Source organism: Telmatherina bonti (genome assembly GCF_933228915.1).
Source record: "Telmatherina bonti genome assembly, chromosome: 18".
NCBI classification, from domain to species: Eukaryota; Metazoa; Chordata; class Actinopteri; order Atheriniformes; family Telmatherinidae; genus Telmatherina; species Telmatherina bonti.
Genome location: NC_136616.1, coordinates 8,467,398 through 8,483,970, shown reverse-complemented (window position 1 = coordinate 8,483,970; position 16,573 = coordinate 8,467,398). Strand labels below are relative to the sequence as shown.

Sequence of the window (16,573 nt, the reverse complement as noted above, 5' to 3'; positions counted from 1 at the left end):
CTTCTGCCTTATACGTTAATAAGTCATTCAAATCTTGTCTAAATCTTTTCAGTTCTTGTTAAAATTGTATCACTATTTGTCCTTTTTATGATCAATTTCTAATTTTTTAATTTGTTCTTCTAATCTAATTTGGTTCTTCTCTCATTCTTTTTTTATTTTTGAGGAGATGATATGAATTTGCCCCTCAGAACTGCCTTTGCTGTGTCCCATAAGATAGAAGGAGACACCACATCTGTGTCATTAGTATCCAAAAAGAATTGTAATTGATCCTTGATATATTGAATTGTCTCAGTTATTCTCAGAGTGATACATTTAATCTCCACAATTTAGAGGGCTTGTCTTGGTCTAAATTCAACGACATTATAACAGGCCCATGATCTGAGAGTGATTGAGATTCAATGTGACAATCCTTCACTTTGTGGACCTCTTTTTTAGAGATACAGAAAAAATCAATTCTTGAGTGGCTCTTATGAACGTTTGAGAAATGTGTGTAATCCCTCACTCTTGGATTTTTTAGATGCCATATATTCACAAGCCCCAATTCATCTATCATACTACTCGGTACCTTTGGAGGATTGGGGCTTTTGTTCAAATGGAAATTTGTCTAAACAGTTATTTAATACGCAATTGAAGTCACCTCCCATTATTATTAGTCCCCGCTATAATTTGTGCTATATTTTTAAAAAATCTTGAATGGTCCTAATTAGGGGCATAAACATTTATAATTGTTAAAGCAATTCCTCCAATAGAACCAATAACCATTATCCATCGTCCGCTTTTGTCCTTAAGAACATTTTCTGATATAAAACCCAAAGATTTATGGCAGAGTATTGCTACTCCACGCTTTTTATAATTTTCATATGATGCACTAAATACCTGTCCCACCCACTCTCTTTTTAACTTAGCATGTTCTACTTCATTTAAGTGAGTTTCTTGTAATAATCCAATTGAGCAATTCAACCTTTTAAGTTGAGTTAGAATTTTCTTCCTCTTTATAACGTGGTTTAAACCATTTATATTGTAAGTAACAATTTTCAAACTAGTCATGTTTAAATAAACATAGGACTAACAGTTTCCACCTATTCCCATTTCCTTGTACCACTGCAGAATGAGTAAGTGAATAAGTAAGACTGAATGAAAACAAAAGATCAAATCAACATTAAGAGTCAGTTTGCCGAGAAACCAGGAACACGAAGAACACCAAAGGGAACTTGGAACATGAATGAACTTCCAATAGTACTGTGTGTTGTCTCCCCGGCAGGAACAACTAATGAACCTAAAATAGGCAACACAATCCCGATGTAAAATGGGCAGGGAAACTTTGTTCCCTGGGTAAGGTACACAGCAGTCAGCATAGTCTCCACTCTGCTGCTTCAAATGCCCGGTTATTGAAGTAAAGCAAAACAATCTCCAGTTAGCTCTTTGACCAATGGATTTTGAAAGCTAATTATGTCATTAAGCCTACATTTTATAATTCTTATGTAACACTTACTCCCCAAATTTTGTTTCTTCCAGTAACAGAATAGTCTTGTCATTTTAATTAGTTCTCCTCATTTTGGTCTTCAGTTTTTATGATGGCTCTGATTTCCTTCGGGGTCAGCATCTGTCCATCCCTCTTCAGTCTGCCCTGGGTCTGCAATGTATCACGTACCAATTATTTTTCCAAAATATCCCGTTCATCCACCACAACATTAACTCCCTGAGAGTGGGTTGGGCCTCCACCAGAGAGGGGAAAGTTTTGACACCTGTGTCCAGGTTTAACACTTTAAGTTGTGCAGGATATGGCGACTGAGGTTTGATGTTACGCTCCTTGAGTTTTTTAATCACTTCACGTACTTGCTTCCTTTTTTGTTGCACATCAGGGGAGCAATCCTGGTCAAAATAAACTCTCTTCCCTCTGAACTCCAGGTCTCGTTGCTTCCACGCCTGTTGTATGACCACTTGTTTTACATTAAAGTCCAAAAGACAAACAATAATGGACCTCGGTGGTGCTGTTGCTTTTGGCCTCGGCATGGTTACTCTGTGGGCTCTCTCAATGTGAATGACAAAGTCTTCAGGCAGCTTCAGAGATGATTTAAGAAAGTTAATGACAAACGGAATAATCTCTCTTCCTTCCGCTTCTTCTTCTATTCCGTAGAGTCTGTTATTCCTGCACATTCTATTTTCCAAATCATCTTGTTTTGCCGATAATGTAGCATCTCTCCTCAGTAAATAAGCAAGCGCCCGCTCCTGCCGTATGCCACGATCTTCAGTTTCACTCACTCTGTGTTCGGCAGTACTCAGTCTCTCCTCCAGTGTGTCAAGTCTTTTCTTGATTTCACCAATGGAAGCCTCCATACGCATCTGAGACTCTATTATGCCTTTTTGTGCTCTTCCAGATTCCTCACGGAACGCTAGCATTAGCATGTCAAGACTCCCCATGTCGTTCTGAGCTAAGCTAGCATCTAGCGTTAGCTGCTTTTGAGTAGCCTTCACTTCATCGCCTTTTCCCGATTTTGGGTCTTTTCTGTTAGACTTTTGAGAGGAGGTCATTGCCGTAATCTTTCCTTGCTGAACGTCAAATCTATAAGTGGAGTCTTATCCGTATAGCAGACTATTAAATATATATATTGGTCGGAGCACACGGGTCAAGCGTCTTTACTCGGGAATAACGGAAGCGGAAGTCCAACAATTATGTGTTAATGGAGACAAAAAATCATCTTACTGATGTGATTGTATGCACCAAAGCATTATTTCAAGGCTAAGGTAAATATTGAGATATATATCGTATATCGTGACATGCCATAAAAACATTGGGATATTACTAAAAGGTCATATCGCCCAGCCCTAGTAGAAAGTGACATTCTAATTGTGTATACGGTGGAACGGGAGACTCTGATCATAGAAGTTTTGGAATGAAAGATTCTCATCAACAAGAAACTGGAACAGGAAATTTTCATCATGGATGTGGTGAAACTGGAGTTTCTTCGGGGATGTGAAGCTGAAAAATCTGAAGCATCTATGTGATGCTAAAATGGCTGTTGCTGCATTTCCTCCACCCCTAGTTATATGAAACCTGTATATTGCAGTAAAACATTGCAATAAAAACATTTAAATTTAAAAAAAAACTTCTTGTGAGGTGGTTTTTCAGACATGCCCAAATAGAAGTTTATCTCAAAAATGCAATGGAAACTTTTTTTTTGCATTTCTGCATCGCTGGACGTGATGCAGTGGGCCACATGCCATTATTCATTACAAATAAAGATGGGGCATTATGTGTGGATGGAGGAGATGGAAATGTTTTCACATTTAATCAAAGACTGGTTTTAGTTACAATTCTCATAAATCTCATCCTGCGGACCAAATTTTACAACAATAACTGTTTACACCTAAACAGCATTCTGTGAAAACCATCTGCAAATTGTCACTGTAATTTACTGAAATTTAGAAAATGTCACTTTTATTTTGGAACAATGGAAAAAACATTTATTAAGGAGCAAAATCTTGGACGTTTCTAACAGCTTGTTTAAGTCTGTCCTACCTAGAATCAAGACTACAAGGTGGTCTTCAGAGAGGAGTCTGTAAACGTGTATTGCTCAAGTTGCAGATGTGGAAGAATGATCCCAGTAAGCTTCTGTTGAAACCTCGGCCAGCCTTGGGGGCCTCTCCTCCTGTTCCTTTCATATGAACCAGTTTGTGGATCAGTCTGGACTTTACTGGGTCATTCTTTGCTTCTGACCTCAGTATACCCACTTGTTTTCACTCACACACCTTTTTCTCACCTTTCTCATTTTTCTTTTGCCTTACCATCCTTTTTGCCTGGAGCGCCAGAACTCAGAAAGCTTGTGATTCCAGTTCATCACTTGACCCTTCTTCCTTCGGCCATTTTGTCAGCAGAAATCAATCCTCTATATTCCTCTCATACTTAACAACTTATAATACAGTATATGCATGAAAAATATGTTTTGTACTCTAAGTTGCATTAAGTTTATTCTTTCAATCTTGTATTAAATCTGTGCACATTTGCTTGGGTTTTCTGTCATTAGCAGCTTTTTAAAATGAGACTAAGTGTGAATAAATGTGGGGTGTGCATGACATTGGGATGACAGAATGGTTTTAATATTTATTTGCTGATGTGATGAAAAAAATTATTCTAATCTTTACAACATTCTGTCATTTATTATAGATCATTTCACTTCTTTTCATGTTGTTTCTAAAAAAAAACCTCATGACAAAACAGTGTGTCCCAGATGCAACCAACCTTCCACTGTGACGTTGTCCACAGACAGCTGCAGGCTCTTGCCTCTCCGCACAACTTTCACTGTGTGCCACTCGTTGTCGTTCAACTTCTGCCCCGCAAACAGGGTTTCAGGTCCTTTGCCTGTGGTGGAAGGAATTCAAATCACAAACAGCACAGTGGAAATGATGTGAGCGTGCGCCTACCCGCACACCTCCACCCTGACACTCTCATGCAGAGTTGGCTCACAGTAGGTGACATTAAGAAAACCTTCATGTTTGCAAAAGACATTCATACTAAATGACACACTTGAACAGGACAAAAAGCAAACTGAATGTCCTAAAATCTAAGCAGGACAAATAAGACACCCTTGAAAGTTAATCAGAGCACAAGGCAAGGATAATCAGAGGTGCTGTCTTTCTCCTCCAAAGCATTTCAATGACTCAGTTCAACAATCTTAAAATGCCCCATAAGTTGGGGATCTGGTGTGTGAGACCAGACAGCTTAACCACTCTTCACCAATAATTCTCTCATTCCACTTCTGTAGCTGTAATTCCCTTTGCTTCTGCTCTCCTCTCATGTGTCGAAGCTGCCACTGAAGGAGACAGTTCAATGCAATGGCATATGGTGTTGCAGAGATGCTTATTAGAGAAATATTTACATAAGCAGGGAACAGGCTATTTATATCCTCAAACCCTCACTGCTTCAATATTAGAGAGAAAAAACCCAAAACTGTTGGCAGGAGGGAGTGACAAAGCCAGAAACAGCAGATTATGACTGAGAAGGGAGTCACGAATCCCAGGATGAACTGGTCTTAGCATGGTCAGGGTCAAGGCAGTGGCTGGTGCTCGGGGACATCTAGGCTAGAGTCTGTGGTCAGATTCAAGCTGGACAAACCAGAGTGGGAAAGTAAGGATTATGTCAGTGTTGGGGAAAATCCCTGAACTTGTGGATTCAGAAGCTGAGATGACACATCGATAGTGGGTGTCATAGGGGACAAAGTTAATGAGTGATGAGGGAAGAGGCGGAGGATTTTGGCAACATCATGAAGCCGTAAGATGCCAGTTGCTACCATTAAGCCAGTTTTTGTGGTAAGGAGGTGAAGGATGCAGTGATGGCCTTTGGAGCTGGTAAATGAAGACATGGCATTGCATTATTGTATTTCTAGCATCAATATCTGATGATTAGTTTACTACAGGTGCAATATTTGTAACCATACTCCAATACCAGGCTCAGTCACTCTTTCCAGCTACTTGACTCTATGATATAGTGCAGCTATGCGACATATGATTGTACCCTTCCCAGTTGTGTGCAAAATTATTTAGTCCAGAGGAAAAAGAAAAAACCATCCCATCAATTTATGACCCCACCTGGCAAAAACACACAGACCCGCTGGAGAATTGCCTTCCCATTTACTCCTGTTACTTTTTTTTATTACAGCATTTTTTCATGGGTCTTTTGTCTTCAGCCACATGAAATTGGATCGAGAGACTTTTGATCACACCATGTGTGAAGTAAATACAGCAGGAACTGACTGCTATACCGCAACAGTGAGAGCAGGAGCGGATGGGGGATGTCAGGGGAGAAAGTGGCCATGTAGGGGTGATATCTGAAACGGATGAAGATGAGAAAAAGAAGTGAAAAGAGGGATGAAGAAAAAAGTACACAAGAAACAACACGCAACAGATGATCAGCACAACTGGCGGACTGATGGAAGATGTGAAATGCAAAACAGGTCAAATGAAAGAGAACAGCTCCTTCTCAGACAGAAGTTCATGTTATATTTATGTGACTTGGCTGAAGCAAACCACAAGAGAGCGGGGGTCACTGCTGCCCACAAAGCCCACGCCAGGCGGGCATTTCTACTGTCAACACATGAGGGAAAACACGGGTTGCAATCACTGCTCACTGATATAATCATTAAGATCTGAGAAATCTAGATTAAATGATCTTTAACAATCATCTGATTTATCAGATTTTAATGTGGTTAAGTCAAATTCACGACTCACATGTATGACTAAAACTAAAAGGTGTTAACGAATATGACGTGTTTGTACGAGGGCTGTAGCAATACATCCATCTGTACTGATACATCGATTTGATACTTGTGTATCTGTGAACATAGTAATTATTTGTCAGGCATACTTCAGAAGGAGCACATAACTGTTAGTTGATGAGTGGAAGTGATTGCATTAAATCAGTAAGTAATACCTTATATTGATTACTAGATCCTGAATTAGTTGGGATGGAAATTCTGGTAGAATTTGTGATGTCAGCATCATGACTCACTGAATTGATATACTGCAGTGTCATCCAACATGTGACGTACAGTCCACATGAAATTGTGTTTCTGCCTCGTTTTGATGGCACAGTGACATTCATTATGCCTATTCCTGGAGCCGTTCGTTACCCTGCAGCATCCCAAAGCTGAGAAAGCAAACTTCTCCACATTTTTCTCAGTCAGGGTGTCATTTTACAGCCGCATTTCGCTTTATGTCACCATGTCACACCCCGGCAACTGAATATCAGCACACTGGCTGTTTTAAACACATACCACGGCTGATTCAGCATGGAAACAGAGAAAGACATAAACAGGAAAAGAAAGAGGACAGAATTAGAGATAAGTCAATAATCAACATGCGGGTGAAGTTCACTGGCCAAAGAGAGCTCAAAGAGGAGATAGGATACAAGATGGATGCCTAACTCGCCATCTTATGGGGGCAAAAGTAAGAAAATCTGCCTTCTATAATTAGTGTGACTTTACAGTCATGCCCATAATGCCACCAGAAAGGTTCTGATGGGAATTAGCAGCAGAGGTTGTGTCTATCATATTTTAGCCTCTCTTCATTGAATCTGTGTTTAAATTCTGTGTAAGTTTTTCTCTTCACATATAAAGGAAGCCTACCATTGTGTCCCAAATTTCTCCTAGTTTTATGTTTTCCCAGGAAATCAGGTTTACTTGTGTTTCCCCCAGGTTCTAAATGCAGAATGGGAAGCAGAACCTTTACTTATCAGGCTGTGCTCTGTGGACCCAGCTTCCAGTTTGGGATCGGGAAGCAGACAACCTCTCTACCAATATGACTAAAATTAAATCATTACTTTTATGTTAAGTGCATAGTTAGGACTGGATTAGGTGATCCTTAATGCTGCTGCTTTGAGCTGAGCACCTCTCTGCACTTTTCTCTCTTTACTCCTCATTCTCATAATATGAATATGACATTGTAACTTTAGTTTAATTTCTTCTCATTCAACATGTGTATCTGACTAAGAGTTATGGTTATTGTTGACCCTCTGTATACATCTGCACCAGCATCCGCAAGTTTCCTTAGCTACTGGACGAAACCTTACTAACTGGACTAAAATGGTTTGGATTGAACAGGACTGTGTCTTTGTGTCCCATGGAACACAGAATTTAGCTACACAGAACAGAAAGGCATTGCCACCTTAAAACCACACTGACTTCGGTTACATGACATTTTTAATTTGGATTTAATAATTCTGAATTTAATAATTCCGAATATCAGTATTCTCCTTCCGGTTTACATGGACATAGTAATCCCAAATTGAGGTTTACATGGTAAACCCGTTTATTTTCCCTGTTCTTAATTCTGGGTTAGATGGATTGGGAAAAGTTCTCATTGGACAGAGGGAGGACGTGATGTACTTACGTTTACTGAAAGTACCAACTCGACACGAGCATACTACTTCACAAACGAAGTAGTAGATAAAGCAGGAAGAGAAGGAAGATGAAGCACCGTAGACGGGAGGCAGAAGACCTCATAGAATATGTGTGTCATCGGGACAGGAAGAGGCAAGGAGCAGAACGACTAGAATGAACGTTTACATGATAGAGGATTTCTGTTAGTGAAGGAAAGTGCAGCCTTACATCACTGCACCGCTAACACTCCAAACAAAAACACTGGAAACGTACCATTAAGGACTCAATGAGTCACTAAGCCTTTAATACAGCCACTTGCAGAATATTCATTGCACTCACCGCTTAAAATAACACAGGGAATCTGAGCTCATTAACAAAAGAGCTGGCAATTATTAAAATGCAATTAATTCTTATCCTGCCACTTGTGCCCTCTCCCTTTGTCTTGGGTGTCAGGAGGCCAGAGTGCTCTAATCATCTTAATAGAGGCTTCCTATCGTCCTCATCTCTCCTCCCTTTAACGCTTTCATTTTGCCCCAGAGACTCTTAATACGTCAAACGGGAGGATCAGACATGTCGAAATTTCTCACACGTGTACAAATAGTTAACGCTGTGGATTATTTTCATCGACTGTGTCAGAACACCATAAGTGAGAGGTGTGATCTTTGCAGGCGTTTCTATAATTACCAGCAGTCATCCATCATCGGTTGCTGTGCTTTCTGTGTAAACAACTTGATTAATGCGATTGGATCAATGGAACACAAGCCTTCAGCCAATGGCTGTGGGTCGCTGCCATCAGTCTCTATTCAGGCTGTGTGGGTGCTGCTGCTGCACTGACTACTTGAGCACAGTTGTGTAATTATTTTGTCAAAACCATAATCAAAACAACTTGAGAGACTGAAGCTGATCATCAGTCTGCTGCAGGCTGATGACGACAACATCTTTGACATGTAAATCCAGGAATGAAAGATGGAAAATGCCTGTTTTCTCTCACTGTGTGGCACAGAAATACAGGTATGATGACGATGCTCAAAATTTATGATGCTATGGACCCAATAAGAGCATCTCTCCTGGCGTAATGAATGCTTATCTTGCAGCGTTGTGTGCAGCGTCAAGTTTAAATTCTCAATCCTGAGCTGAGCAAGTCTTCATGACATGTTATTCTTTAAATATACCAACACCAGAAAATTCTGCCCAGAGGGACAAAGTCAGATCATTGTTAAGCAAACGGCAAAGCTGGAGCCTCATACTGCCACAGACAGACAGTCTCTGGCAAATCTGCCCCCTGCAGTGATGCATGGAGGCAAGCCATCTCCGCTCTGAGTCTGTCGGGGGTCGCTAAACATATGTAGCTGGAGAGCTGAGACCGTGAGGGGTAACTGCAGGGTGACTCTGCGAGTTGAAAGGTTAATGCTGTTTAGGGTTTTCTGAAAGAGCTAACATGACATCTTATTCCCTTCTTGCTGTGTCACACTCAATGGCTGTTGACAAAACACTCGGATGGGAGACACACTGCCTGTGTAAAAGTCACACACTAACATTTTGTCAGATTGGCTTTAGCTTTCATTGTGGCAAACATTTGAGGTGTCAAAGCTTCTGCAAGGTCACAACATTTATTCCCACATTTCTTATGAGAGTTGCATTAATAGTTGGCCAAATTCTTGTATTGATGATGGGAGCTTTGGACCATGGTGCAAAGCCTTGTCCAAAACACCAAAAGTTCTGAACATGGTTCAGGCCTTCACTCTGTGGTGGCCACTCCATGTGTAAAAAATATGTCTTGTGCCATCAGGAAAGATGAAATGATTTTAAAAATGTGTTGCACAGTTCTTAATCTGACATTTTATTTTTTCTTTGTGCAAATTACTGGAACCTTCTGAAATAGCAAATCTCTAATGCTATTTATCTACACTGTAGCAACAGGGTAAAATAAATTAGTCTTCAGAGTACAAGATACACTAACATACAAGGAGAATAAGAGGACGGAGCTCCCTGACATCACCCCAGTTTCAATCCCAGAGGATACCACATTACATAGACATCTCACTTCCTCCTACAGGGTTTGACAGAAGCTGCCATCTTTAAACAGAACAGTAATGAATGCCAATGCAAGCTGGTGACTCAAGCAGAATGAAAGACAACATCATCTGGAGCCCTTACTGCCCTTACTGAGGGTGGAGAGAAAGGGAGATGAAAAACATGCAAAAGGAATGGTGGACACCAGATCACTGAGAACAGCAAATAAAACACTGCCAAAGAGCAAATGCTGACGATGGGGAATAGTAATGCTTAGCGTCTTTGTGGCTTCATGCAAGACGAAGAGGGATTGGAACAGATGTTGTCATAACACCCCGTTTAGCAAGACAGGCAGGTGCCGTCATCAAGATGGAAATATATGTATGTGTTTGAGCATAGAACTTTATGCTCATGAATTACATTTCACAACCAGGTGATGGACTTCCAGCAGCCCCCCGCCTCCCGCCTTCTTTATGCTCCCATCTGGGGGAGCACATTGTGACAGATGTTTAGCTACTTAAAAATAATATACAACCTCTGCATGCTGTTTTAGAAGCATGAACACCTTTCAAATTAGCCTCAAGAGCTAACAAACAGTACTTATCACCTACCATTCTCTGATTAAAGAGAAAACAAATAAATATTAATGTAAAAAAAAAAAAAACACAATCTCATAGCAGATGCCGAACTAACGCTGTAATATTCTTGCTACTGTAGTTTATTTGTTTCCTAAAGCTAAGTCAGCAATAATAATTAATGTTTTATTAGAATGACTTGCTGTCTGAACCCAGCTAATAAACCAGTTAATCACATCTATAGATTAATATAGAAGCAAATAATTAAATAAGACACAAAGATGGACTTCTGTGACTTTGGTTGCAGGCAGCAGGAGCTGGTGGGTGTTCCTCAGGTGTGCTGTAGGCTACGGACTGAAACCACAAGGTTCCTTGCGTCCTACATTCATGGGAGGTTTGTGTGCGTATGTGCGGCATGTGTGTGAATGAAAAAAAGCTTGCTCTTCTGTACCACCTTGCAGAAGAGAGCAGTGCAAGCTGTGCACAACAGATAGATCTCCCACACACAGATGCCAGCCTGTTTTCTGACTGTGCAAACACACCACTGCTGCTAATTAGACCCTGGTGGGACACAGATAAAGCAAGTTTTAATGATAGAGGTGCTGTTAAAATCTTAATTTAGGCCTTGGGTTATGGCATTATTGGCAGTGCGGGGTTAGAGTGTATTTGTAGGGCAGGGTGTGTATGTGTGTTAGAGAATGCTGGATGGCCGTGGGATGATGCAGCGTCAGCATGGCTCATTTCCTGGCCAACAAAGTACCCTGGGAACACCTATCGACATGTGTTTGTGCGTGTGTGGGACCATGGTGAAACTAAAGCAGAGCATGAACCACATAGAAGCTGTTGGACGTGTTTTTACAACACGTTCAGGAGGAAAACATCTTGTGCTTCGAGGCTTTTATCTTGAGGTTTACATATTTTTTCATGTCGCTCTCAGTGTGCTGGTGTATGTTTACGGTTTTATGCCAACCCCGTGCCCCCTCTCTCTTTTGCCATCTGTGCTCCTGGCATGGTTTCTCTGAGTCGTTAATGAAGTAATGACACACACTCACACACACACACACACACACACACACGCACACACATTAGAAACTAACACTCTTTTATTTAGTCTCTTTTCTCTGACTCTATAACACTCCTTTCCTTTTCCAAACAGTGGTGTTTACTCTCTGCACCGCGAGCTACCGCCTGCCAGCACACTGACTTATCAAACACACACCAACGACTGATCTGTCCCAGGTATCTCTACCCTCTTGAACTGCATCTCCTCTGAATATGCTTGACTTGCGATTGATTTTTTTCTTCCAAACCGAACATCCCAGCATGTTGTCTGTTAAGTTCAAAAGGTTGAACGCTTACTTCCATCCAAATGAATAAATCCTATAAATACTGCACTGCAAAGGACCCCTGAAGAGCTCTGAAACACACACTGATAACACACTCCAATCCACGATTATACATCGCTTTGCATACACACAAAATGGTTGAACTTGTCATATTTTTTTTAGAATACTGAATTGATTTTCAAGTATGTGCAGGATGTTTTATTCCCTGAACCAAACATTAATCAGAAGGGCTCCACAGTGAACCTGACCTGAAATGAAGAGTGAGTGGTTTCTCGCCCTCCAATCAAAACAACAACAAATGCCAGTCGTCTGATGACATCCTTAAGTAGGGTGGAATTACAGGTGTCGTTATCAGTGAGAACCAAACAGAAATTATGTTCACAGTTGGGATAAAATGAACACGCTCAAATTATGTGATTTCTTTACTAACAAAACAGATTACAATATGTTGGGTTACCGTTTCATGGAAATATTATGAGCTCAGCTGGAATTAGATGGAATTACACATCTGTAAAAAGTAGTTCATGTTTAGCTTCTCTAACATCTGTCAGGAAACATCTGGGAAGTGAGGAGAGCTGCTGCTGGAGGTTCATGAGAGGAATGTTGTCTCCTCCTGGTCTGATGCAGGATTCCAGCTGCTTCCATGAAGCTCCAGATGTTTTGTACTGGTGGAAGGTCTGGACTGCAGCAGACCAGTTCTCCTGTTCCACCATCAGGATGTGGTCCAGCATGGTGGAACCTGCAAGGTCTTCCTGAAAGAGACGTTGTCTGGATGGGAGCAGATGTTTCAGCATTGATGGAGCTTCCCAGATGTGGAAGCTGCCCACGCCATCGGCACTAATGCAACCCCATCCCATCAGAGATGCAGGCTGATAACAAGCTGGATGCTCCCTCTCCTCTTTAGTCTGCAGGACACGCCGTCCATGCTGCCCACAAACTATTCCACATCTTCATCCAGGTTTCCACTCAGAACATTTTAAATGAGCTTTGATCCAGAGAAGACGCCGTGTTTCTGGATCCTGGAGCTTTAACCTGCATGTGTGGATTTCCGCCTGAACTGGGATTTCTGGAAGTAGTCATGAGTCCACGCCATGAGTTCCAGTAGAGAATCATGTCTGGTTTTGTTACAATGCTGGCTGAGGCCCCCAAGACCACCAGCATCCTTTTTGACCCTCAGTCCTGTACAATGCATACAGAGATTTCTTCCATTTCTCTGAGTAATAAGCTCATGTTTTCCATGAAATGGTAAAATGTCTCAGTTTCATCACCTGGTATGTTGTTGTTTTGGGAATAAAAGGATTTGTAAGATTTGCAAATGATTACATTCTGTTTCTGTTTACATTTTCCACCGCATTCCAACTTTTTAATGGTTCTTACTATCTTTGTTGAACATTGTGATATTTACTTTGCTTGTTGCCATGACATCATAATCAGCTACAGTCAATATATCAGGAAACTGGCTTTGCGGTGGTAAATCGATCTACGTTCCTACCCTCACCTATGGTCATGAGCTGTGGGTCGTGACCGAAAGAAGGAGATCTCGTATACAGGCGGCTGAAATGGGTTTCCTCCGCAGGGTGGCCGGGCTCTCCCTTAGAGATAGGGTGAGGAGCTCGGTCATCCGGGAGGAGAACAGAGTAGAGCCGCTGCTCCTCCGCATTGAGAGGAACCAGCTGAGGTGGCTCGGGCATCTGGTCAGGATGCCTCCTGGACCTCCCTGGTGAGGTGTTCCAGGCACGTCCCTCTGGGAGGAGACCCCGGGGAAGACCCAGGACACGCTGGAGGGATTACATCTCTCGGCTGGCCTGGGAACGCCTCGGGATCCCCCCGCAGAGTTGGTAAATGTGGCTGGGGAGAGGGAAGTCTGGGCTTCCCTGCTTAGGCTGCTGCCCCCGCGACCCGACCCCGGATAAGCGGCAGAAGATGGAGATGGAGATGGAGGCTTTGCGGTGGATTATTGTATACGAACAATGAAAAAAAAAAAAAAAAAAAAAAACAGACTGCATTTCTGCTTTGACAGCTGAATGGAATAAAAAACATTATTACACTGAATAAAATGATAGTTTTATCTGAACATGTAAACATTTAGGATCGTGTAAGTACACAAGAGCAGAACTTATAAAACTGGACTGTTTGTTTTTAGATGTTTCTATGTGCTCATGTTGCATATTTAATGCAATTTAGAAAGAAAAATATGTTATAGCTGTTTCTTACCACAAAATACTCTGCTTATATTGTATTTATTTAACAAAGATATCCCACTCTGCCAATAACTGTGAAATGTGCAGTGCGAACCAATGAATGCCCCCCCCCATAGTGGGTAAAATGAAAGCCTACTAATGGCTTGCAAACTATAACAATGACTTTGTCCAAAATGACAGGAGATCAATAATTAAAAATACTTAAACCTTTTGTGGAGCTGGCCACATTTAAGAAAGTTTTTTTTGTTGTAAAAATCAAATATAGTCTCAGAAAAGTAATTAATGCCTTAATTGTGAAACTTTCACATATACATGTCATCACCTCTGTTTGTAAAAATCTATTTACCTCATAAAGACATGAACCATGTTTCTGCAGTTAGTAAGGTGGACAGATCATCCAGCACCACTATGTTCCTACTCTCCGCTGAGAACAAACCCACCCTTACACTCCATCACACTCTTGTCTCAGAAGCTTTTCAAGGGCAGCAGTTCAGGAGATTTTTGGATGTCATGTCTTGCCAAACCCCAGGTCCAATGGCCTTTTTCCTCAAGCTTGCCCCTATGAGTTCTCCATAGTGCCAGCTTAGCCTGGAGCAGATGGGTTGGTTCAGCATGGCATCACACCAGTCGACACAGTGGCATGTCAAACAGGCAGTCACAGGGCTGGGAGTGCCAAGCACAGCCATGCTGTTCTGCCATATGGGACTAATGTGTGCCGAGATCACACTGGATAGGCAGACAGAGTGGGTCGCATGGCCTGATTTGACTGCAAATCAGAATAAATAAATACGGACGCCAGAGTATATATGTGCACGGCTCAAAGTACACACCGAGAGTCACACACACACACACACACACAGCAATTACTATTTGCCAGACTGTGGTTGAAACCTGTGTTGTTCCAGGCACTGTTGCACATATTCATATGGAAGCACAAACACAACTGTGGGCACTCCTCTCTGCAGATGCACTCATCAGCACAGATTATACATTTCCTCCATCAGACAGCTAAAAAAGATACAGATGCATGACCCTGGAATAGACTTACCAGCTCTGACAGTCACCCCCGCTATCATTCGCTCTTTTTCACACACACTCACACTCACAAACACCCCCCCCCCCTTTCGCATGTCCTCTGCAGACGGGGATGATGGCCTGTGTTTGGGAGGTTAATGGCTGTTTGCTCCTCACAACCTTCACACTTGATTACTCAAGTCAGCTGCTGTCTGGACGACGGAGCCACGACTCCAGTACACCACAGCCCTCCTTGTTACTACTCACATACTCCACGTTTATTACAAAGGATTAAGAGAACTCCTCGGTACATAATTGAGAGAACTGTGTCCACCCAGAAACTTGAACAAGAATATTCAGCATGCAAAGAACCACCAGGATTTTCTTTTTGGAACCTGACTACCAGAAGGGAAATGATTTATTACAGCTTTAAAAGCCAAAAACAAAGCAATTCTAAGAGGGTCTCAAGCTTTTCTGTCAAACTTGAAGCTTCTCTGTACAAAGGATCACCCTACTAAGATCAGCACAGAATTTAGGGGATTTCAGTGACGTGTTGGAACTTACAACCCCAGTGTTGTTTCTAGAACAGGAGAAACAAGATGAAGAGTAAACCATTCACAATCTGCATCATGTCCACATCCTGTCCTGCACCTCTCCTGTAACGCCAGCATCCCTGTGCTGATGAAGACAACACAGCTTCGTCTTCACTTCCCGAGGTCAGTGACATCTGTCAACTGTTCTTTTGGAGAAGTTCCAAAATACTTTAACTTAAGTCTAAAGCGTAGGATTACTGCTGTCAGTCACTGAAGCACCATTAACAAAGTGCCCCCGACTGATGAGGAGGTACATTTTATTTCTTATACTACATAACAACAACAACAAAAATTCAGGGTTGGGTATTCCCGTAAGAGAACTGTTAACCCTTTAATGCTATTTGTGAAGGCATACTGATAAATACTGTTTCTGAAAAATCGTATTTCGTCATTGATCTTTGAAGAAAACCTGTTTTATACAACCTGATGCTTTTCTGCTGCCCCCCGCAGGATATATTTAGTACTGCATAAATATGATATAATCAGAGAATCACAGATGGTGTATTTATTCAAGTTTTCTTTAAAGTTTATTTATCTATTTTACATTTTCTAAAAACGGCATTTTAGATTTGAAATAAGATCATTTCTTCCTTTATTTCTTGGACTAAGTGTTAAAAGGTCAATTCACACATGGCAAGATCCATTAAAAGTTTGTATTCTATTCTATTCTATTTTATTCTATTCTATTCTATTCTATTCTATTCTATTCTATTCTATTCTACACTCATTTAGCAGATGTTAAAGTGTTTGTGTGTACTAAAACATGTGGAAACTCACTGGACGCACACAAAAAAGTACAAACTGATATTGTAAAAACGCACATAGAGGGTTGCATCTTTTAAAGGTGTAATAGCCCATTTGCATTATGTCTGTAGCAATGAATAAAAAATATGGGGTAGTCACATGCAACTTAGCGTGTGTTGAGAGGAAAACCTATTAATATATTTGTTCAGCACC

The 16,573-nt window shown here is 41.3% G+C and overlaps 1 protein-coding gene across 6 annotated transcripts in view; it reads right to left on the bottom strand.

The window, feature by feature from the left end:
- The window catches only part of nrxn2b (neurexin 2b), a gene marked incomplete at its 5' end in the record, with an annotated part of 672,833 nt that overhangs the window by 360,962 nt on the left and 295,298 nt on the right, over window positions 1-16,573 (bottom strand). For all 6 annotated transcript variants that reach the window (XM_079257326.1, XM_079257328.1, XM_079257327.1 and 3 more), the window contains one exon: window positions 4,241-4,360. In XM_079257326.1, the coding sequence (XP_079113452.1) occupies window positions 4,241-4,360 (120 nt within the window). The remainder of the gene's footprint in view (window positions 1-4,240; window positions 4,361-16,573) is intronic.